This window comes from Pseudophryne corroboree, chromosome 3 (genome assembly GCF_028390025.1).
Source record: "Pseudophryne corroboree isolate aPseCor3 chromosome 3, aPseCor3.hap2, whole genome shotgun sequence".
NCBI classification, from domain to species: Eukaryota; Metazoa; Chordata; class Amphibia; order Anura; family Myobatrachidae; genus Pseudophryne; species Pseudophryne corroboree.
In genome coordinates, this window is record NC_086446.1 from 773,873,058 (window position 1) to 773,896,988 (window position 23,931).

At 44.1% G+C, this 23,931-nt stretch overlaps 1 protein-coding gene across 1 annotated transcript in view; it reads right to left on the reverse strand.

The window, feature by feature from the left end:
* LOC135056861 (transient receptor potential cation channel subfamily V member 6-like) overlaps positions 1-20,107 on the reverse strand; it is a 168,738-nt gene extending 148,631 nt beyond the window's left edge. Inside the window, exon 1 of the mRNA XM_063962535.1 lies at positions 19,897-20,107. Coding sequence (XP_063818605.1) covers positions 19,897-19,982 — 86 coding nt within the window. The 5' untranslated portion in view covers positions 19,983-20,107. The remainder of the gene's footprint in view (positions 1-19,896) is intronic.
* Positions 20,108-23,931: the final 3,824 nt, after the last annotated feature.

A 23,931-nucleotide genomic window follows, 5' to 3' on the forward strand; every position in this document is an offset into this window, starting at 1 on the left:
GCATGGTCTGTCCTCCATTTTGGGCTAGCCACATGGCCTGTCCACCATCTTGTTCAAGCCACATGGATGTGAAAGGGGGAGGAGCAGTGGCCATTTTAGGAAGGTCACTTTCTAAATAGCTGACTTTCAGTCTGTTTAAAACAATCAGTTTCCTTTGTCACAAAGTTTACACATATCTACAACTCCAGCACCATTTATAAGTTACCAATGAATTTATTCAACCCATGCCATAGTCAATTACAAATAGTTTCAATTGGGCCTAGTGAGAGTTAATGGTGAGATAAATGAATACTTGATTTAAGGTCATTACACACAGATATAAAAAAAATTTTTTTTCTTCTTTCCCAGGATTTGTTAACCCTCCACTAGGGTAGGATAGGCATTGAAATGTTAATTAACTTGCTCAACTACTTTCTTGTACAAGCAAGGCAAATATCTTTGATATGCAAATCATAGAGGCCCTGATAGAAGCTACAGTCATTCAGTGTGTCCACGAATACATATGAAGGTGTTTCATAGAAGTGCAGTATATAGTGTGTGTGTGTGTGTGTGTGTGTGTGTGTGTGTATATATCTATATCTATATCTATATATAATATTATTGTAATTATGTGTATATTTATATCAGTGTATGTTCTGCAAGATAGCTATCCAATCTGAATCATAGCATTTAAATGATAGATTAATGCAGTCATTATAGATCTGTGTGAGATCGGATACATTTGTTTGCTATATAGATATTTAAAAGTTTGTTAAGGGTGTAATTGTAAAACACGAAACGCAGTTCTGGCCTAGTCTTTTAGGTTTATACGGAACAATTGTGTGTCGTGTTAGTGATTAATAGTAGTTTATTGCTCACATTTATCAAGATAGTGTGGTTTATTAAATTGCGAACGCACGTTTGTACATGTGGTACGGTACGTGAGGACAGCGTACAGAGGCGCACACGCGGCGTAAGGTCGCACACATGGCGTAGAGACACGCACGGTCACGTGTTTACGCAAGGTTACGTAGAGTTGTGAGTGCAAATTATAACCGCACAATAGCAGTTCAATTTAAGGCAGGATAGAATACATTTAATACTATAGCACATAACTACCCGATTTCAAAAGCAGATTAGTGTAAGACTTTGTTTAAACTGTACTGTCTCTGGGTTAAAAACCATCAATTAAAGGGAGTGATATTTTCTGTACAGAAAAGAAAAACACTGTGGGGTATATTTACTAAGCTCCCGATTTTGACCGATTTTGCGTTTTTTCTTCAAAGTGTCATCTCGGGAATTTACTAAGCACAAATCTCGGCAGTGATGAGGGCATTCGTATTTTTTTTGAAGTCCAAGAAAAAAAATACGAATGAATACACCATCGGTCAAATACGCCTATTATTTGATAGAACTCGGTCATTTACTAAAATTTGTATTTCACAAACACTGCCAGCAATAGCCAAACACTGCCGTGAATAAATACAAATCGTAAAAAAAAGCAGTTTTAAAATTGACCTGCTTTTTTTTACCGTGTTCTGATAGGCATGCACGGATCCGTGAGATCCGTGCATGTTTATCAGTGGGAAGGGGTGGGAAATTGTTAATTTTTATTTAAAAAAATGCGTGGGGTCCCCCCTCCTAAGCAAAACCAGCCTCGGGCTCTTTGAGCCGATCCTGGTTGCAAAAATATGGGGGGGGGGGAAATGATAGGGGTTCCCCCATATTTAAACAACCAGCACCGGGCTCTGCGCCTGGTCCTGGTTCCAAAAATACAGGGGACAAAAAGCGTAGGGGTCCCCCGTATTTTTGAAACCAGCACCGGACTCCACTAGCCAGGTACATAATGCCACAGCCGGGGGACACTTTTATACTGGTCCCGGCGGCCCTGGCATTACATACCCAACTAGTCACCCCTGGCCGGGGTACCCTGGAGAAGTGGGAACCCCTTAAATAAAGGTGTCCCCCCCTCCAGCCACCCAAGGGCCAGGGGTGAAGCCCGAGGCTGTCCCCCCATCCAAGGGCGGCGGATGGGAGGCTGATAGCCTTTTGAAAAAAATGTGAATATTGTTTTTAGTAGCAGTACTACAAGTCCCAGCAAGCCTCCCCTGCAAGCTGGTACTTGGAGAACCACAAGTACCAGCATGCGGTGGAATAACGGGCCCGCTGGTACCTGTAGTACTACTACTAAAAAAATACCCCCCAAAAAAACAGGACACACACACCGTGACAGTATAAGTTTATTACATACATGCACACCTCCAAACATACATACTTACCTATGTTCCCACGAGGCTCGGTCCTCTTCTCCATGTAGAATCCTTGGGGTACCTGTGAAAAAATTATACTCACATAATCCAGGGTATCTTGTTTTCTTTGTATAATCCACGTACTTGGCAAAACAAAAAAAACGGAAACCCGACCACGCACTGAAAGAGGTCCCATGTTGACACATGGGACCCCTTTCCCCGACTGCCAGGACCCCCCCTGACTCCTGTCAAAGAGGGTCCCTTCAGCCAATCAGGGAGCGCCACGTCGTGGCACTCTCCTGATTGGCTGTGTGCTCCTGTAGTGTCTGTGAGGTAGCACACGGCAGAGATACAATGTAGCGCCTATGCGCTCCATTGTATCCAATGGTGGGAACTTTGCGGTCAGCGGTGAGGTTACTTTCGGTCAACCGCTGACCGCAAAGTTCCCACCATTGGATACAATGGAGCGCATAGGCGCAACATTGTATCTCTGCCGTGTGCTGCCTCACAGACACTACAGGAGCACATAGCCAATCAGGAGAGTGCCACGACGTGGCGCTCCCTGATTGGCTGAAGGGACCCTCTTTGACAGGAGTCAAGGGGGGTCCTGGCAGTCGGGGGAAAGGGGTCCCATGTGTAAACATGGGACCCCTTTCAGTGCGTGGTCAGGTTTCCGTTTTTTTGTTTTGCCAAGTACGTGGATTATACAAAGGACAGAAGCTACACTGGATTATGTGAGTATACTTTTTTCACAGGTACCCCAAGGATTCTACAGGGAGAAGAGGAGACCGAGCCTCGTGTGAACATAGGTGAGTATGTATGTTTGGAGGTGTGCATGTATGTAATAAACTTATACTGTCACGGTGTGTGTCCTGTTTTTTTTAGTAGTAGTACTACAGGTACCAGCGGGCCTGGTTTTCCACCGCATGCTGGCACTTGTGGTTCTCCAAGTACCAGCTTGCGGGGGAGGCTTGCTGGGACTTGTAGTACTGCTACTAAAAACAATATTCACATTTTTTTCAAAAGGCTATCAGCCCCCCATCCGCCGCCCTTGGATGGGGGGGACAGCCTCGGGCTTCACCCCTGGCCCTTGGGTGGCTGGAGGGGGGGACCCCTTGATTTAAGTGGTTCTCACTCCTCCAGGGTACCCCGGCCAGGGGTGACTAGTTGGGTATGTAATGCCAGGGCCGCCGGGACCAGTATAAAAGTGTCTCCCGGCTGTGGCATTATGTACCTGGCTAGTGGAGCCGGTGCTGGTTTCAAAAATATGGGGGACCCCTATGATTTTTGTCCCCCGTATTTTTGGAACCAGGACCAGGCGCAGAGCCCGGTGATGGTTTATGAAATATGGGGGAATTCCTGTCATTTTTTCCCCCATATTTTGTGAACCAGGACCGGCTCAAAGAGCCCGAGGCTGGTTTTGCTTAGGGGGGGACCCCACGCATTTTTTTTTTTTTGCTTTTTAACAATTTTTTTTTTTTTACGAAAGGTGCACAATGAAGCCCTGCACGGATCTCACAGATCCGGCCGAGATTCATTGTGTTAATGTCGGCAGTGTTTTACTATTCACTCCCGTAAAACACTGCCAAAAAATACGAATGACATAGACATCAGAAAACACGAAAATGCAGAATACGACAGCTTAGTAAATTAGTCGTAATAAATTCAAAAAGTTGCAAATTTACACTTTCGATGTCATTCGTGTTTGAACTTTAACCTCATTCTGTAAAATACGAATTTTAGTAAATATACCCCTGTGTATCTGAGTGAGTGACAGTTGGAGTGGATTTATTGAACCTGGAAGAATCGGATTGTTGTGGAGTTAGTAGAGGCCCGGCGGCATAAGGCCCGCTACCTTACGTGAATACAGGAATAGAGAAATACGCAAGTCATGAGGAGACTTGCACAGGAGCGTGATAGGGAATTGTGAATTGTGATAGAATTGTGAATTGAAGTAAAGGTTTTTTGTTACACTCCTACTGAGGAGCGCAGCTTGTGAATTTGACTCCCGCAATCGTACGGCATATAGATAACAACTATCTATAGCCCGTGCGATTGAACCGCACATCCATGTGTTCTACACAGCACAAAGTGATACTATTGTGCCATATACGCTGTGGTAAGCATACGCAGACGTGATTGTGTAAACAAGGGGTTTGTCACTGATTACGTCAGGAAATCTCCCTGGTGGAAGTCCATTGGAAAGGGTGAGCAATAGTTATTGAAGTTTTCTGTTTTTCACCCTACAAAAATTCCAGTGGAAAGATACCAAAAAGGAATTTTTTGCTGCCTCTCTCAGGAAAATATTCCAACAGAACCTCCACCGAAAGGAATTGCAGTGCTCTAAGGTCTGATAGGAGTCCTAAGTTGGGTACATCACGATCCACTATCAACAGTGTATCGTAGTACTGGCCAGCGTGGGCGAGAGCGGGTGAAGAGCGCGCGGAGAACATTTACCGTCTGCTTGCATTGTGTATTTTGGTGTTTGTGGTAGAGGACCCACAATGGGAGCCAGTTGCTCAAGTGAGAGACGTTCAGCAGCCAGGGTTCAGGCTGGAGAGCTACGCCAAGAGGGTCAGCTCGGTTCTATAATGTGTGGGAAATATGGTCCACACGCGGAGGCTTATTGCGATGAATAGTGATAATGCTGATTTATAAACAGGGATAAAAAGCTATACCTTATACACACTTTAAATACACTTTATCATGAAGCTGCTGCGGCCGCTATACTTAGTACACCACCTACGTACATTGTACACCGTTTGCGTACAGAGTCCCGTACAGTGTACGGACTTTGCGTACAAAAACCGCGCTGATGGTACAAAGTACACACAGCGCGTACACACACAGAGATACATCACGAACCCTTAACAGCAACGCAAACGATAGCAATAAACCTTTAAACCTTAGCAGGGAAAGGAAAAACACGACACCGGTTTGCCATTTAAAATGCTGGGTTCCGACACCACAGCGTATTATTACGGAAAGGGGGTTACAATATAAACAATACAATACAACAGAATAATGGCTACAATCAATGGTACATACTTTTGGTTTCACCTGCGCTTCCCGGTCCGGTCCTCGGTCATCTAATAGATAACTTTGTGAGTGTTGTGTCTGACCAGGCCTGCAGCAGGCTCTCTTTATACAATGCTTCCAAAACCTAACACAATGGATACTGTAATCTCTTTGTCCATTGGACACAGGGATGGTCATTTACAGTACAGGAGAGGTCATAGGTCGGTTTGAATAGGTGGGCGATGTCTGTTCCAACTGCTCTTGTGGGTGGTCTCCTCTGTAATCCCGCCGCATACATAATGTACAGTATATACAGTTTATATCTATATTCTGCTCCTGCACATAACTATCCGCAGGAACATGCGATCTGCTTCAAACCAACACCGGAATGTTACCCTTAAAATACCCTACAGCTGGATACCAAACACCACCTTATAACCTTGTTCTGTCCCCTCCTATCCTGTAAAGGTGAATTCCTTTGTTCTGAAACCATTTAAACTGCTGTAACTTATTGATGTGGTGCAGGGAGACTATGTGTACATTGTGCACTATTTGGATTAAATATGTAATGTGTTTTGATAGCTTTCCATGCGTTCACAAACTCTACCGTAAATGCTCATACCACGCGCTAATGCGCAGGACCGCAGGAGCGACCATACGCAAATTGCGGATATGTGCACGCACGGCAGAACAAGTACATGCGTGGAGGCCATCTGTGTGTAGTTTGTACGTGATGTGTGTACTGCAATATTTTTCGACTTTGACAGTCCACCCTTTGGCAGTCACCAATAACTGCCACTATCTAATCACTAAACCGAAAAATATCTATACAATATCTACAGAAGTTTGGATGGTCAGGGGAGAGTTGTATGTGGGAAATATATGACCTAGTGGGATAGTAAAAAGCATGTATGTATGAATCCATGTCTGAGGGGCATGTATCATCGTGCCGTATATGTTCTAAATAAGCTTCGAGGTATTGCGAAGTATACATTAAATCCTTCTCATCCCATATTAAGGGTATGTAAATGGGCCAACAAACACTACCAAGCTCTTTTCGGCTTCTTGTTCCAACAAATGGGGTGCACATTTAGTTGATGATACATGGAGGGGGAAACATATGTGAGTGCTAATATATGTGGATATCACCTGTCGACTATGTGTGCTGTTAACTGGAGGTTGCAGAGATGAAAATAAGACACATATCTAAAATACATTCACATAAACATTTTGGGTAGGGCTGACGTCTTTTCCGGATGGACGTATCTGGGCAGAGGGGGAAACAAAAGAAAAACGGGTGAAAGAAACAGGCCATGAAATTCATTTGCAATCCTTATCATAACACTGTCTCTATGGATGGGTCATAAATTAAATCTGCTGCTATAACAGCACCCTCGCTCCTTAGACTCATCAACTTTGTGCCGTGCTTGCGCCGCTTCAGAATTCGAACACACCTAAATATCGAATCAATAATTATGACAACTCCCAGGATACAAAGGAGAAACTTCCCTACACTCATGATGACATTTTGAGCACACTCTCCTAAACCTGAGAACCATTTGAGTGGGTTCAACCATGAGACCCAGCCGGTCAGTTCATTACTCACAGTCGCTAAGGTAAGGTTGTGCTTCCTCCTGAACTCCCACTTCAACTGCAAGATATCGTCCATCTTTCGATCGATAATCTCCGTGGGGTCGTCAGTGCTGTTCGTAATATACGTACAGCACTTCACACCATATTGAGTTGACGGAGTAACACAGTACCCACCTGTCACGGCTGTGATATAATTAAAAACCATCCTGTGCTGAATCAGTTCCTTCTTGTAAGCTTGTAACTCCCTTCCCGTATACCTGAAGGTGTCGTCACACATCTCAGTGATATTATCTATCAAGTTCGCTAGCGCATGGATATACCTATAATTTATAATTCCTCTGGCAGTACGGGTGATGTCTAATGCGAGAAGGAATTGAATGCCGGTGGATTTGTGGATCAAATCAGAGGCTGCGTGCTCTGTGCTATCTATGAGGTGTCTCTTGATGATGTGTTCATAGTGAATATGAGTATAAGGAGCCTGAGCACTGCGGTGAACGTCTTTCATCTTATCATGGGTTATGATCATGACCTCTGGCAGTACTCTCCCAATATAACACAATCCCTCTGAGCTCGGCGCAAGCCACTTGTACGCCTTCCTCCCACATATAAAATAGGCATCATCTGGGAGAACATAGGGGACAAAATATAACACCATATTACAAATTTTCCAAGTAAAGAAACCAGTCCCTAGTTCTCCCATCTGCTCAGTACAAGTATCGGGCTGGATGATATGAGCACAATACCCTGGCGATACTTTTTCAACCAACATGGTCTTGCTTCCACGAGTATACCTATACGGGAAATACCTCCCACTGTTGGTTATTTGGCGTACAAGTTCAGAGTCTATGGGTATCCTATCAGCTCTGTGTGAAAAGGTCATTGTCTGGTTATTCCACGTCACTTCCCAATTTCCCGGTTTTCGCTGATTGGAAATATTAAAACACAATAAGGACCTGTCTACATGAGACTGGTGGAGCTTCAAACTAGGGGGCCTAGAGATATTGAATTCCTTGTCCACCGGTCTCCCACCCCGTAATTCGAGTACCTCATCTATTGCTAAAGGGTACGGTACTAATCCTGACTTGCTCTGACCTTGAGGTACCTGTGAGCACACCCAGCATTCTGTCTGGTTTAAGACCTTACCCACTAGTGAGTGGTAATCACTCAACGGATGACGGTCCATGTCGATATTAAGGTTGGACTGGCATTTCTGGATGCACCCATCCTCAACTATATTCTCACAATTCCTACAAATACAATATTCATCAGACAATAACCCCTCACAGTGCCTCGAGCTCCCTGACTACCAGAGCGCTTACTGATGCCAGCCTTTACTAAAGTGATGTGCTGATCCTGAGATCCTACAAATTCATACTCGCCATCAGAACCCATTCCAGATCCCTGCTCGACCTCTCTGGGACCCTCACCAAAACAAACTGTCCTGATCAAAACCAGAATTACTAACAGAACCCGAAACGCAGTCTCTTGTGATCGATCCATTTCGTTAGGGGAAAGGAGGAAAATAAGAAGGAGAAAAGAAAGGAAAAATGCAGGGGGAGGTGAAAAAAGAAAGTGGTATGACAACCGTTCTAGAACTTGTTACTCTCTGTGCTCAGATGCCCTTCAACAGTCCTGCCTCTCAACTTTCCCGGAACAAACACTCTAGTGTCTCTTTGCTTTGCTCATTGAACCCACAGTTCACTTTGAACACACAGTTCACTTTGCTCTCCACTTTGCTCTTTGAACACACAGTTACCAAACTACACAAACTTGATGAAACTGCATGAGTTCTCTCCGGGTCAGCGACCTTCTTGCATTGGGATGAGTGGACCCAAGTCTCTCTTTCGGCGACCTTCAATGCTGTTGTGCTGGTTAACAAGACTTGGTATGGTCCTTCCCACCTGTCTATGAGGCAACCTGAGCGTAAGAAATTTCGAATCATCACATAATCCCCAGGCTCAATGTCATGACAATTACTGTTCGGTAGGTCAGGAATCACCAGCTTTAAATTTCTTTGTTGATTTCTCAGCTGCTGGCTCATCCCAACCAAATATTTCACAGTCACTTCGTTATTACATTTCAAATCATCCTGGGGGTCCATCATTACATGAGGTTGTCGACCAAAAAGAATTTCAAAGGGTGATAGGTTAAGGGGAGACCAGGGAGTGGTTCTGATGCTGTACAACACTAGTGGCAAAGCTTCTGGCTACGACAATCCAGTTTCAGCCATTAATTTGCTCAGCTTGTTCTTAATAGTGCTGTTCATTCTCTCCACCTTCGCACTCGCCTGTGGTCGGTACGGAGTATGCAGCTTGCTATTAATTCCCATCAGTTTACACATGACCTGAAATACTTCACCTGTAAAAGGGGTACCCCTATCACTTTCAATTATTCTAGGGATACCATATCTACACACAAATTCCTGCACAATTTTCTTTGCAGTGAATGTAGCAGTATTTGTGGCAGCAGGGAACGCTTCTACCCAGTTGGAAAATACATCAATACAAACTAACACATATTTTAAATTCCTACAGGGTGGTAACTGTATGAAATCGATTTGTATTACCTGAAAAGGTCCGTCTGTCGGGGGGATACGGGATGGCTCTGTTGGTATTGACTTTCCAATATTCTTCCTCAAGCAAGTAAAACATGTCATTGCTCTCTTACCTGCATGAGAAGAGAATCCTGGCGCACACCAGTAGGCTCTTACCAGCTTACACATACCCTCTTTGCCCAGATAAGTCAGACCGTGTGCCGCCTCAGCTAGACTTGGAAGATATGCTCTGGGGGCTACTGGTTTACCGTGTTCACCTGTCCAAAGTCCTGAGGACTCCTGGCCAAACCCCTTTGACCTCCAGACCGCCTTTTTCTGCAGGGAACACAAATCTTGCATTTCAATGTGTTTAACTGTTGTGTATTATCAGTTGTGTGGAGTAAACCATCTGTGGAAAGCGAAAAGAGAGGGGAACTAATAAAAAGAAAATTTGTCAGATTTGCGTTCACCATCAGGCTGTCACACCATCATGCATATCGGTGTCTATGCACAGTCTCCCTTCACCAGTATTCCCATTCTCCACCCTTTGTGCATGACCAGGCACACTGCGTAAATACTGGTGTCCCTATGCTGGTGAGATATACTGGATTTGGACAGAGCTCTGAAAGACCGAGTAGGCATGTGGCGTTTGAACTGTAATCCTGTCGGTGAACGTAAGAGATTAAGAGGAAACTTTGAAGACAAATCACATAGAGTTTAGTAACAGACAAGTTTGTAGAGGCAAAGAATATTTTACAAAATTTGACATCTGGATTGGGCACTAGGGGGAATGATTCTCTACTCGGTCTGCTCCCCTAAAAAAAAATTCTATGTGTGTTATATCTCTACTGGGACTATCCCAGCCATCAATCCAGTGTCCTGTCCATTCTAAATTCATAGGGAACCCGGTATCTTTGAGATAATTTCCTCTACCTGTGATGGACATGCATCTAGAACAGTGAAATGCAAAATTAGTCTTCGTGGGTATCCAACATAATTCGTACTTCCTGGGCGGGAGCACGCTATATGTATACCATCTCTAACAAAACTTCTGTTAAGTTAATTAGAGGTCACTTCTGCTAGAGAAAGAAGCAAAAGTTTAGAGACCTCCTCCTAACCCCAGTAAGTTCTGTCAAAAGGGTAAAGTTGCATTTATTCTGTTCTTCCCATTAACCGAATCTGTGATTTCTATATGGCTCGTGATTCCTTACTATATGTCCCTTGATCCCGTCTATGTGTTTAATAACGTGGCTTGTTTTCTCTGTCTAGGGGTCTATTTTGACTATGTGTTCTACTATACCTACAATCTCTGACAAAATGCCCTTCCTTCCTACAAGTATAACATATTCTAGGTCTTTTCTTACTATCCGGGTTTTGGGGTTTAGGTTGATGAGACTTTGGTGTAAGGGCCTGTATTCTTTCAATCCTCAGCCTCTCCTCCTGCAGTTCTCTACGCCTAGCAATGTTCTCATGGTGTTCAATCGCGCACTCTCTAAGGCAAGCTACTGTGGCCCCTCTCCAATCAGGCAAAAATGTTTGTACCCTGTCCCTTACTGTCTTAATGAGTCCGTCCATTAGCACAGAGACAGCCACTTCCCTATAATTCGCATCGTTCCCTGTATCTGATACCCCAATGTATCTATCCATTATTTGCAGGGCCCGATGGAAATATTCAGATGTCATTTCATTTTCCCTCTGTTTTGTGGAGAAAATTTTTCTCCACTTAACAGTTGTGGGGAAATACAACTCTAGTTGCATGTTAATTTGCTCTAAGTTCTCCTGATTGTGTTTGTCAGTCATAAGACTATCCGACTCTAACCTACAATCAGTGATACATTTTTGGGTGTCAATATTAGGGGGTAGGCACGCTTTCAAAAATATCCGCCAGTGTTTGTTTGTCGGTTCATACGCATTACCCAGATCTCTGATAAATTTCTGACATCTGGCTAAATGCTTCAGAGGGTCGGGGAATTCTGAAATGATTGATCGCAGCTCATCTCTGGGCCACGGGCAATACATTGCATTATTCCTGGTGAGGACTACTCCCTGACTATCGGTTCCCCCATTGGGAGTTACTATTTCCAAGACAGGGTGTAATTCTACCATTCCGTTCCTAATCTGTTTACTGTGAAGTGTTGTTGTCTCTGTGCAATGAACTGTCTCACACTTACCGGTAGCTGTGACCTCATCAGTTCTTTCATTGGGGAATATTGTTACTGCTCTACCTGGTTGGACAGGCCCCACCTGAGTTTCCTGCAAGGTGACTGCTTGGAGGAGAGCTGCAATTTGGCTGGATCCTTCATCTTCTTGTGACCTATAACCTTGAAAAGACTTCAAAACAGGATACATCTTGCAAAAATTAGGGTTAATACATTGTTTTTGCATACTACTATCATTTACTGATATACCATTGACTGTAGCCATCTCTTCCCCTTCGACCTGTGTCGACAATGGTGTGTTTGTGTTCTCATTCCCGCTAGGTTTTGAACAAGTTTTGCTAATTTGTTCCCTTTGCATATCCACCTCTTGTTGCCATAAATTTAAACAATCATTATGTCTAATCCTTTGTTTTCTGGATTTAAGAAGACATATTTTGCTGCTTACATTCTGCAGTGCCTCTGGTTCAAAGCTGCCCACTTTAGGGAATGGTACCCTATCTTTGTCAGTCATACATACCCATTCAGACAAAAAGTCTTCCGTGTGTGGACCATATTTCCCACACATAACAAACCTCGCTGACCCCATGGGCCGCGGCTCTACAATCTGAACCCTGGTTACAAAACGTCCACCGCTTGTACAATTGGATCCCATCACGGACTTTTTGCTTTTACGCAATCCCCAATGCACAATACGAATAGACAGTGAAAGTTCTTAGAGAACTTTCACCCAATCACGCCCACGTTAGCCAGTACTACCATACACTGTCGATAGCGAAGGCAATGTACCCAACCTAGGGCCCTATCTGACCTATATTTACTGGAAGTTTTTAGGAATAACTTACCCTTTCCAGTAAAGTATCGGTCGTTGGAGATTTTCCTGAGAGAGACCAGCGAAAACTCCCTATGCACTTTATTATACACAAATCACGCTTGCGTATGCTCTATACAGAGCTAATGATACCGCGATTTTACGCAAAAGCTCGTAAAAAGGATATCACGTTGCGCTATCTATCGCACCCACAAACGCGCGGTCCAATCGCACAGCATATAGGTACTTGAAACTTATCTGCCGTACGACCACGGGTTGTTGTACAAACTGCGACCCTCTATACTCTATATAATCGCTCACTTAACACAACACACAGTTTCTTTCTGTATAAACCTTTACAACCAGGCCAGACTGCATTTGTGCTTTACACTTCCTTAAACATTTATTTTAGTTTTAACTATATAGCAACAAATGTATCCGGTTTCACACAGATCTATAATGACTCTAGCAATAATCAATAATTTAAATGATATGATTCAGATTAGATAGCTATCCTGCAGAACATACACTGATATAAACACACACATAATTATAATAATATTATATATATGTACCATTCACTGGTCTCCTATGAGACTCATTTACCCATTCAGTGCTTCTAATTTGCATATCAAAGCTATGTGCTTTTGCCTGCCTGTAAAAGTGGTTTGTTTTTTTTGTTTTTACTGCTAAGAAAAAGCAGTTACACATGTTAATTTGCATTTCAATGGCTATCTTATAGCAAGCATATTCTACAAGTCTTGGAAGGAAAAGAAAAAAAACTTTGTTTATATCTGTGTGTAATTCTTACATCAAGTATTCATCTATTAACTCTCACTAGGCCCAGCTGAAACTATTTGTAATTGACTATGGCATGGGTTAAATAAATGCATTGGTAACTCATAAATGGTGTTTGATGTGACCAAGGAAAGCTGATTATTCTGAGCAGTGAAAATCAGCCATTTAGAAAATGACCTTCCCAAAATGGCCGCTGCTCCTCCCCCTTCCACATCCATGAGGGTTACACAAAATGGTGGACAGGCCATGTGGCTAGTCCAAAATGGAGGACAGACCATGCGGCTTCCTTTGTCCCAAAGAAATCACACACCATACAAGCACCAGAAGTCATTTTAGACCTGAGTTTAAAAAAAACTATATCAAGGCTATGCAGCAACTTTTAAATATACTTTTAAACCTACTTAAACAGATAAACAATCCAATCTGAATCAAACACAATATGACTTATTTGAACCTTGTTTTGCAACAATAAAAATACATTTTAGCATCTTAAATATTATGAGAAATGCATTGTCCCTAGAATTTCATATCAGCAGCTTACTGATAACACAACAATACATTAACGTGGATGTTATTTTCATCAGCTTCGCGATGCGTCCATCGGAGCCGGTCAATTACAGCCGCGTTTGTAATGTACAGTGCATCATTAAGAACGTGATATCCCGTAAGAGCCCCCATCTGATAATGCTGATTTATAAACAGGGATAAAAAGCTATACCTTATACACACTTTAAATACACTTTATCATGAAGCCGCTGCCGCCGCTATACTTAGTACACCACGTACGTACATTGTACACCGTTTGCGTACAGAGTCCCGTACAGTGTACGGACTTTGCGTACAAACACTGCGCTAACGGTACAAAGTACACACAGCGCGTACACACCCAGAGATACATTGCGAACCCTTAACAGCAATGCAAGCGTTAGCAATAAACCTTTAAACCTTAGCAGGGAAAGGAAAAACACGACACCAGTTTGCCATTTAAAATGCTGGGTTCCGACACCACAGCGTATTATTACGGAAAGGGGGTTACAATATAAACAATACAATACAACAGAATAATTGCTACAATCAATGGTACATACTTTTGGTTTCGCCTGCGCTTCCCGGTCCGGTCCTCGGTCATCTAATAGATAACTTTTTGAGTCTTGTGTCTGACCAGGCCTGCAGCAGGCTCTCTTTATACAATGCTTCCAAAACCTAACACAATGGATACTGTAATCTCTTTGTCCATTGGACACGGATGGTCATTTACAGTACAGGAGAGGTCATAGGTCGGTTTGAATAGGTGGGCGATGTCTGTTCCAACTGCTCTTGTGGGTGGTCTCCTCTGGATTCCCGCCGCATACATAATGTACAGTAAATACAGTTTATATCTATAGTCTGCTCCTGCACATAACTATCCGCAGGAACATGCGATCTGCTTTAAACCAACACCGGAATGTTACCCTTAAAATACCCTACAGCTGTATACCAAACACCACCTTATAACCTTGTTCTGTCCCCTCCTATCCTGTAAAGGTGAATCCCTTTGTTCTGAAACCATTTAAACTGCTGTAACTTATTGATGTGGTGCAGGGAGACTATGTGTACATTGTGCACTATTTGGATTAAATATGTAATGTGTTTTCATACCACGCACTAATGCGCAGGACCGCGGGAGCGACCATACGCAAATTGCAGATATGTGCACGCACGGCAGAACAAGTACACGCGCGGAGGCCATCTGTGTGTAGTTTGTACGTGATGTGTGTACTGCAATATTTTTCGACTTTGACAATGGGTACGTATGACTGCTGATGATAGGGCATCATTCCCTAGTGTTGGTGAGTTTGATCCTGAGGTATTGCAGGTAGTATGTCTAACCAAAGTCATATAAGACAAAAACGGAAATATAAAAACTGTTTGAATGTGTAGCAACAATAAACAAGTAGAAAAAAGAGAAAGCAAGTACACCACCATATGTAGATGTGGAAGCAGTTACGGCTAGCATACAAACTATAGAAAATAATAAAAATAAAAATATGAAAAATATGAATGTAACCTATATATGTACTAATGAATGTCGAAGTTTTATTTAGGAGGAGAAGGCGACCTGACTGGTTTCAGCTATTTCTCATGCACTCAGAGGAGTATCCAACCGGTAAAAGAGGAGCAGTAGCCTGCATGGGAAGTGGCTGAGACCAGTGGAACTGGTAAGTATGGAGTCATTCGTGTACATATATAGTAAAACCCAAAAATAAAATAAAAATCAAGAAAGTAACATCAGAAATGGAGAAAAATCCTGTCCGCACATTAGTATTTGCCAGTAGGAAAGCGGACAAAGATAGGGTAACCACCGGGTATTTCTTTTAGTTACCATATAAGAAGTATTCATTCCTAGTAATGCCCCTAGTCAAGATGAGCTCGGAAATGTTTGTTGGACCATGTACAGACCCTTAATACGGGATGAGAAGGATTGAATGAATACTTCGCATGACCTAGAAGCTTGTTGATTTTTATTTTGTCTTTTGCAGTACTAGAAAATTCTCCATCTGGATAAGATCACTGGTAAACACTAATTCGGCAAATGGGAGGAACGGGAAAGGTGCAGCAATACCCTTTGGTAGGCCTGCCGAGATTACGATAGGGCCCTTGCAAACCAAACATTCTTTTCTGTTGGCTGCATCAGCTCCGACTAATCTACTCGGCAGAGATTTGTGTAAAATGCGGTGTGTCATATACTGTACCCCTGAGGGTGTGTTCTAAGATATCCCTGAGAACCATGCACAAGAGGCACAAGATATATTAGACACCCCTCAAAGGCTAATGTTACACTCTACTGTTATAGATTCATGTCCATCACAGGTAGAGGAAATGATCTCACAGATACCGGGTTCCCTTTGAACTTAGGATGGACAGGACACTGGATTGATGGCTGAGGTAGTCCCAGTAGTGACACAGCATGCACAAGCTTTAACGGGGGGTAGACCAAGTAGTTAATAAATTCCCCATAGTGCCCAATCCAGTTGTCATTTTAATAAAATCCTCTCCAACCTCTATTCTGTTTCTCCACAGTTTCCGCTTCATCTTTTGCCTTCACAGAGGGTGGTACAATACATGGACCCGATTACAGTTCAAACACTACATGCCTAATTGGTCCTTCAGAGTTCTGCCCGAACCCAGTATATCTCACCAGCACGATGACACCAGTATTACTGCAGTGTGCCTTGTCATGCACAAAGGGTGGAGGAAGGATGAGAATACTGGTGAAGGGAAATTTTGTATAGACAGTGACAGCCCGTTGGTGAACGCAGACCTGATATTTTCTTCTTCTTTCTCTCCTCTAGAGATGTTTTTTTTTTTTTTTGAGTTATGCTCATGGTACTCTACATTGCAAACACACAACAGTTAAATTAAGATACAAATTTGTGTTCCCTACAGGAAAAGTAGGTCTGGAAGTCGAAGGGGTATGGTTAGGAGTCCCCAGGACTCTGGAGAGATGGACAAGGTAAGCCAGTGGCCCCCAGGACGTATCTCCCAAGCCTAGCTGAGGCGGCATATGGTCTGACTCACCTAGGGTAAGGAAGGTATGTGCAAATTGGTAAGAGCTTACTGGCGTGTACCAGGGTTCTCTTCTCAGGCAAGCAGGATAGCAATTACCTGTCTTACTTGCATGAGGAAGAACATTTGGTAAGGTAGTACTAACAAAGCCATCCCATATCCCTCCTGCAGACGGACCTTTTCAGGTAATACAAATCGACTTTGTACAGTTAACACCCTTTAGGAGTTATTGTTATGTATTGGTGTGCACTGATGTTTTCTCAAACTGGGTAGAGGCATTTCCTGCCGCCACGGATGCTGCTGTGTTTACCGCAAAGAAAATTGTGCAGACATTTGTGTGTAGATACATGTATGGTACACCTAGGAGTAGGAGCAAAGCTTGAAATTGGACTATTGTGGTCATAGACACTGCCACTAGTATTATGTAGCATCGGAACCACTCCCAGATCTTCACTTAACGAATCACCCTCTTCAAAATTTTTGTTTTTGATTTTTTTTGGAAGACAACCTCATGTCATGATTGATCCACACAATGATCAGAAATACACCAATGAGGTGACAGTACAGTACCTTATCGAGATGAGCCAGCATTTGAGAACTTGACAAAAGAACTTGAAACTGTTGATTCCTGGTATGCCAAATGCTAACTGTCTTGATTGTGAACCAAGAGGCTGTATATTGCAGGGTTAATCTTTGTTTAACTCTTATTAACTGTGGCCACAAGCTTTTTCATGCAACCCTATGTAAACTCAATTGTTCTAAACCTGTGTCAGCCGTTCCTTAGTCATTTATCAGCCAGTGTCAGGTGACTAGTGTACCCTTAAAAGCCATAAGATATGTGGCAGGTACACAGTAAACCTAGTGGGCATATTTGCAGTTATATTATGTGTGATACAGTTGCCAGGCTTTAATTTTTAAGACTCTGTGATAGTGTAGGACAGGGGTGGGGAACCTCAGGCCTTCGGGCCGTATAAGGCCCGCAAATCCAATTGGGCCCTCATTCTGTGTTGTTCGCTCGCTAGCTGCTTTTAGCAGCATTGCAAACGCTAGGCCGCCGCCCTCTGGGAGTGTAACGAAAGATTAGCAGAATTGCGAATAAATAATTCTTAGCAGTTTCTGAGTAGCTCCAGACTTACTCCTACACTGCGATCAGCTCAGCCCGTTTCGTTCCTGGTTTGATGTCACAAACACGCCCTGCGTTCGGCCAGCCACTCCCCCGTTTCTCCAGACACTCCCGCGTTTTATCCTGGCACGCCTGCGTTTTTCTGCACACTCCCAGAAAATGGTCAGTTTCCGCCCAGAAACACCCACTTCCTGTCAATCACACTCCGATCACTTCAACGATGAAAATTCTTCGTTCGGACGTGAGTAAATCTACTAAGTTTTGTGCTAAAATACTTAGCACATGCGCACTGCGTACCATGCGCATGCGCATTTTTGCCTTAATCGCTCCGTTGCGTAAATCGGCAACGAGCGAACAACTCGGAATGACCCCCTTGATCCGGCCCGGCCAGGCTCACCTAACCGAGGGAGATGCCAGGCGCCCGCTGAGATTTTGTTACCAGTGGGCACCTGGCTCCTTCTCCTCAGCAGCTACCGGAGGCAGGAGCTCACTCCTTAGCTCTGACTTCCGGGTCAGGCAGTGTACATGTGCGGCTGTGCTGGGCTATGGGAGATATGTCATGACGTCTCTCCCATAGTTCTGAGGAGCGGGCACCCAGGCGGAGGGCAGCGGTTCGGAAGCAGGAGTGGGGCTGGTGAGTATTGTGGTTTTTTATTTTAATTTTAATATGTGTGTGTAAGCGGCACTACTAGTGGGCATATCTAATGGGGCATAACTGACTGGGGGCATATCTAATGGGGCATAATAACTGACTGGGGGAATATGTAATGGGGCATAGCAACTGACTAGGGGCATATCTAATGACATAACAACTGACTGGGGGCATATGTACTGGGGGTATATCTACTGGGGCATAACAACTGACTGGGGGTATATCTACTGGGGCATAACAACTGACTGGAGGCAAAACTACTGGGGGCAGGCTAATTTTTAAGTTGATATTTTTGTATGGCCCCCGAAGCATTTTATAAATATTCAGATGGCCCTTGGTAGAAAAAAAGGTTCCCCACCCCTGGTGTAGGACCTGCAAGAAGGTGGGGTACCTTGGCGATCGGTTTGCAGGCTTCTGTGCATTGGCCAATTCACTAACTAAACCCCCATCATTTATTTATTGATGTTGTGAGGATAAGTGAGCTTGCTATGGTGAGTGCTGAATTTTATGTTTGTATATATTTAAGTAGGTGGCAACGAGCTACATGCACCCCACCCTATGAGTGGTGAGTGCAGACATTGCACCCCGCTTCTCGGGTGGCGGGTGCTGTGGTTTTATATTTGTCTGTATATATATATATATATATATATATATATACTGTAATATACTGTAATTAGAAAATGGTTGTGATAGTCACAGTAAATGTTACAGCAAATTTTAATGCAAAAATCATGCATGTAATTGGATATGGCCCTAATTGTTCCATGAAGAAGTCTTTTCTTTATAACTAAGAAATTAATATTATTTTTCAGTTTTTGTTAACCTATAGTTGTTGCTTTTAAGGTTTTTGTTTTTACCTCTAGCAGTTACCGTTTACCTTTGTATCATTCCAGGTTATTTACTGTGCTTAAATTATTTACAATTCAATTCAAGCTGGAAAAGCAGGTGTTCCAACACTTTTGAATCGTTGCATATGTTTCAACACAAAATCGTGTCTTTTACAGTGGCCATGTTTTCAGAATTCTTTATAGGTGAGTGTTTCTATTTTGTAACTGTCCCCCTGATATCCACAGCCGGAAATCCAGTATATGGTGGCACCCACAAACATTGCTCTGTCCCTTTTTACCAAGATAAATAGGTGGTAGTTAAAGACCACATAATAAAAAAAAATAAAAAAATAGTAACCAAATGAATATAAACCAATAAATCTTTGCAGGCAAATACCCAGTTGGTCTGAATGTTAAATTAAGTAACTTGTGTTATACTAGGCTGACCATATTATCCCTTTAACCTAGGACACTCATGAATTATACAGGTTCTGCTTAAAACCAGGTGAAATGCAGGCTTGTAGTCAGCCAGCCACAGAACCTGTGTAATTCATGAGTGTCCCAGGTTAAAGGAATAATATGGTCAGCCTAGATACACTACAGGGCTCTACCTTTTTCTCTGGATAAGCTCGGTCGTCTCCTCCTCTACTGATTTTGCAGTCCATGTGCTGATTTCTCGTGTGATCTGGCAGAACATCCTGCGGATGTTGGAAGGGATATTAGAACATACTGTAGCGTCTTTGGATATAAAGAGAAGGTGACAGTAGACCCAGCAATGGTTCCCCCTCTCCGCAGAGCAGACACCTCATCTGTGTCTCACCCAATTTCTCCTTCATTACCAACCCCCATCCTCACCAGACCTGTTCTTCTGCCAGAAGTTTAACTAGTCAGAGTCGGATCACCTTTCAGAGGATGCTTCATAGTGTTTGTGCATGGAAAAATACAGTAAATTCCCTTTATTTTGGTTATCTATGTGATCAGACTGTAAAATAGGGCCAGATATCAGAATATAGAATCCATGTTTTTTTAATTTTTTTTATTCATTACTATTCTATAAAAAGTATGAGCATAAATCATCCTTACCCATAGAAACATATGTAAATGTATTGGGGGGAGAGTTATCAAAACTTGGAGAGAGAAAGTGGCCCTGAACACACACAAGATTTTTTAAATAGATTTTTTAATCTATTTTTTTTTTACACACTGCTGTGTATCACTGTGCATATAATATAGTAATTGTGGCACACACCAATAACTTTTGCAGGCACCAGTGTGCGCCAATAAAGGGTTAATGCTGCATTGCAGGCAGTGACAAAAAAAAAATCAACACCAGTGTGCACCGAGGGTTAATGCTGCCCCTGTATTAGGAGCTATTGGCTGCACAGTGGGCAGTTCCGAAAAAAACACCAGGGTGCTCCAAGCATTTATGCTGACCCTGTATTAGGAGCTATGGGCTGCACTGCGGGCAGTTAAAAAAACTCCATCAGTGTGCATCAAGCGTTAATGCTGCCCCAGTATTAGGAGCTATGGGCTGCACTGAGGGCAGTGACAAAAAACCCACCAGCGTGCATCAAAGGTTAATGCTGCAGTTAGGTTACAGCACCAGTGTGACACACAACCAAAATGCAATTAAACAATTAGCATACTGTAGCTGTTCCTGCGCTATAAAAATAAAAAGAATGATTTGATAACTGCCTGATTCAAAACTAGCTCGGCCCGTATTCAGGCCCGGCGACAGGGGGGGTCAGAGGGGACAGCCATCCCGGGCCCCAAGGTTCGGAGGGGCCCCGAGGCTCAGAGACATACAAAACGGAGCAGCGGCACCTTTGATTTGCATGCTGGACGGTCACTGCTACACAAACAATGAAGCCAATTGGCTAAAGTAATCCCCCGCTACGGCAACCCGCCACCGCGACCTCCTCCCCATCAACCCGCGGCAACCCCAGTTAACACATACATGCGGTGCATGCGCCATGGGAATGAATGATGGCGCTATCCTGGCATCATTACACGAGAAGCTGACTGTGCCCGTGCCGACTCTTCTGACCTACTCCCTGCCTCCAGCGGCTAGCGAAGAGCAGGAGGAGAGACCGTGCTTGCAGCGCAATCTGGCTGCAAGCAGAAGAATCTGGCTGCAGTATCAGCAGCACTGCATTTCTCACCCCTGGGAGGGGTACACTTGTGTGGTATTTAAGTGTGTATATTTAATTTTATTCTAATGTGTGTGTATGTAGATAGATAGATAGATAGATAGATAGATAGATAGATAGATAGATAGATAGATAGATAGATAGATAGGTGTGTGTGTGAGTGTGCGTGCGTGTGTGTGTATGTATGTATATATATATATATATATATACACACACACTAGGTGATTAATCGCTACATATATATATTACCAAATCTTTCTTGGCTTAAATTTCAGCAGAAAATGGTTGGGCGGGAGGGGCCCCCAGAGACTTAATTGTACCGGGCCCCAAGATTTCTGTTGCCGGCCCTGCCCGTATTAACACTAAAGGAACATGTGGCTGCGCGTTAAAGTGTACTCTTATGTGCTTTGTATTGTAATCTGTGTTCTGATCCCTCTGACAGCACAATGGGTGTCATTCCGACCCGATCGCTCGGTGCAATTTGTCACAGTGCAGCAATCGGGTCAGAACTGCGCATGCGCTAGCACATATGTATGGCAGTCGTCGCTGCCTAGCGTTCGCCTTTGAGACAGAGGCGGTCGCCGGGCAGGAGGGGGCTGAACGGCGGCGTTAAGCCGCCGTTTAGTAGGCGTGGTCTGGCCAACGCAGGCGTGGCTGGACCATTGGTGGGGCATGCCGCAGCAGCAACACACAACTCCCGGCCAGCCGTAGGAGCTGCGCTGGCCGGGAGTTACTCCACAAATACAAGAGCATCGCCGCTGTGCGATGCTTTTGTGTTTGTGCGGGGGGGGGGGGGGGGGGGCGACATGACATGCGGGGTGGACTAGCCCTTTGCTGGGCGTCCCCCCGCATGTCAGGGAAGATGATAGTAGCTGTGCTAAATTTAGCACAGCTACGATCAACTCGGAATGACCCCCAATGTGTGGTAGGATGTACCGCAAGAGGTTAGTACATCCCACCCATTACCTCTGGCATAGGTATAGAGCTTGCTCACATACCAATCACTACTTGGTACATGGGGGGTCATTCTGACCCAATCGCACGCTGCAGTTTATCGCAGCGGTGCGATCGGGTCAGTACTGCACATGTGCCGATGCCGTAGTGCGCCGGCGCATGCCAGATGGTCGAAGGCCGTCGTTGCCTAGCGATCACAGGCAGGCAGGTTTGACAGGCAGTGGCGGTCGCTTGGGGGGAGGGGGATGGACGGCGGCGTTAAGCTGCCATTTAGGGGGGCACGGTCCGGGCAATGCAGGCATGGCTGGACCATTGGGGGGGTGGGCCGCGGCGGCTGTGTGATGTCACACGCAGCCACTGCGACCCGGGCAGCGAAGAGGTTCTCTCAGCCAGCCACAGGAGCTGCGGTGGCCGGGAGCTACTCCTGAAATGCAAAAACATTGCCACTGCGCGATGCTTTTGCACTTCTGCGGGGGGGGGGGGGGGGGGGGGGGCGGCACTGACATGCGAGGCGGATTGGCCCTGTGCTGGGCGTCCCCCCACATGTCTGAGTGCCTGATCGTAGCTGTGTTAAATTTAACACAGCTACGATCAACTCGGAATGACCCCCATGGTGTGAAGCAGCTACTCATGCCAAACAGAGGATATCGTTACCTTCGCCCTAATTACTCAACTGTATCTGACACCACTATACAGTACTTGATTATCGGCACAGAGTATTTCAGCCGGATGTGTTGCACACTAATCTGTTTAGTGAGAATCTACTTAATTACCTTATGATACAGTATGAGTCTGTACTTACTGAGAAGTCCGCTGTTACCTTTTGCTATTTCTGACCTAACCTGGCATTTGAGTCGGCCTTACATAATATAATACTATAGAAGGCATTGTCTATAATCTCGGCAATGTGTCACAAATGTATCAATGATGCCTGAGAGCGGCTATCTAATAATGTGCTAATTGGCATGAATTATCTCCAGGTATTAAATACAGTAACTTTTTGGACACAGTGGGGTATATTTACTAAGGTGGGAGATTTTTAGAACTGGTGATGTTGCCCATAGCAACCAATCAGATTATATCTATTATCTGCTAGAAGCAGCTAGATAAATGGTAAGTAGAATCTGATTGGTTGCCATGGGCAACATCACCAGTTCTAAATATCTCCCACCTTAGTAAATTTACCCCAGTGTAGCAATATATTGGAGCAATGCTAACATTACAGTGGAAGGCGTAAAACAGGATTATGCATTACAGGAATATACTGCTTTCTCTGAATAGCCTTTTTGTGATGGTTTATCCTACTATAAGACATTGTCTATGACCTCTGCAATAGGGATGCAGTCATGTGACCGCTGATCGGAATCCTGAGCGATCAAACGTCTGACAGTTGGCATGCCGACTAAGAGGGACTATTTCCACTCGTGCAAGGGGCTCTGTTGCGCTCGTCTCCCCCCCCCCACCCCCCACACACCCCCCACACACACACACACACCAGTATTCTGTGGTCGGGATCCTAGGGTCGGTATGCTGACCTCCGGG